General features: G+C 42.1%; 1 protein-coding gene across 1 annotated transcript in view; it reads left to right on the top strand.

Moving 5' to 3' along the window:
• The window catches only part of ssrp1a (structure specific recognition protein 1a), a 15,417-nt gene that overhangs the window by 7,580 nt on the left and 7,519 nt on the right, over positions 1-318 (top strand). The window contains exons 6-7 of the mRNA XM_020591564.1: positions 18-118; positions 271-311. Of these exons, the coding sequence (XP_020447220.1) occupies positions 18-118; positions 271-311 (142 nt within the window). The remainder of the gene's footprint in view (positions 1-17; positions 119-270; positions 312-318) is intronic.

The raw sequence follows: 318 nt of genomic DNA, 5'->3' as shown, positions 1-318 counted from the left end.
TGTGTTTTTCGCTACAGGCGTTTGCCCAGAATGTGTTGTCTAAGGCTGATGTGATCCAGGCCACAGGAGATGCTGTGTGTATCTTCAAAGAGTTGCAGTGTCTTACACCCAGAGGAAGGTAGTGTATTAACGCCTAAAACAAAACCTCAAAAAATTATTGCGAGATGTTGAAATGTCAAACTCCCCCATAGTACTGCTGTTTACACCTTTACATCTTGGTTAAGAATTTATCTCAACTGCTCTCATTTCTGTCTCTGGTTCTTGCTTCAGATATGACATTCGAATCTACCCAACCTTCCTTCACCTCCATGGTAAGAC

Source organism: Monopterus albus, unplaced genomic scaffold (assembly GCF_001952655.1).
Source record: "Monopterus albus unplaced genomic scaffold, M_albus_1.0 scaffold2.1, whole genome shotgun sequence".
Taxonomy (NCBI): domain Eukaryota; kingdom Metazoa; phylum Chordata; class Actinopteri; order Synbranchiformes; family Synbranchidae; genus Monopterus; species Monopterus albus.
The sequence above is the reverse complement of the archived record's forward strand: the minus strand, read 5'-3'. Positions and strand labels throughout refer to the sequence as shown.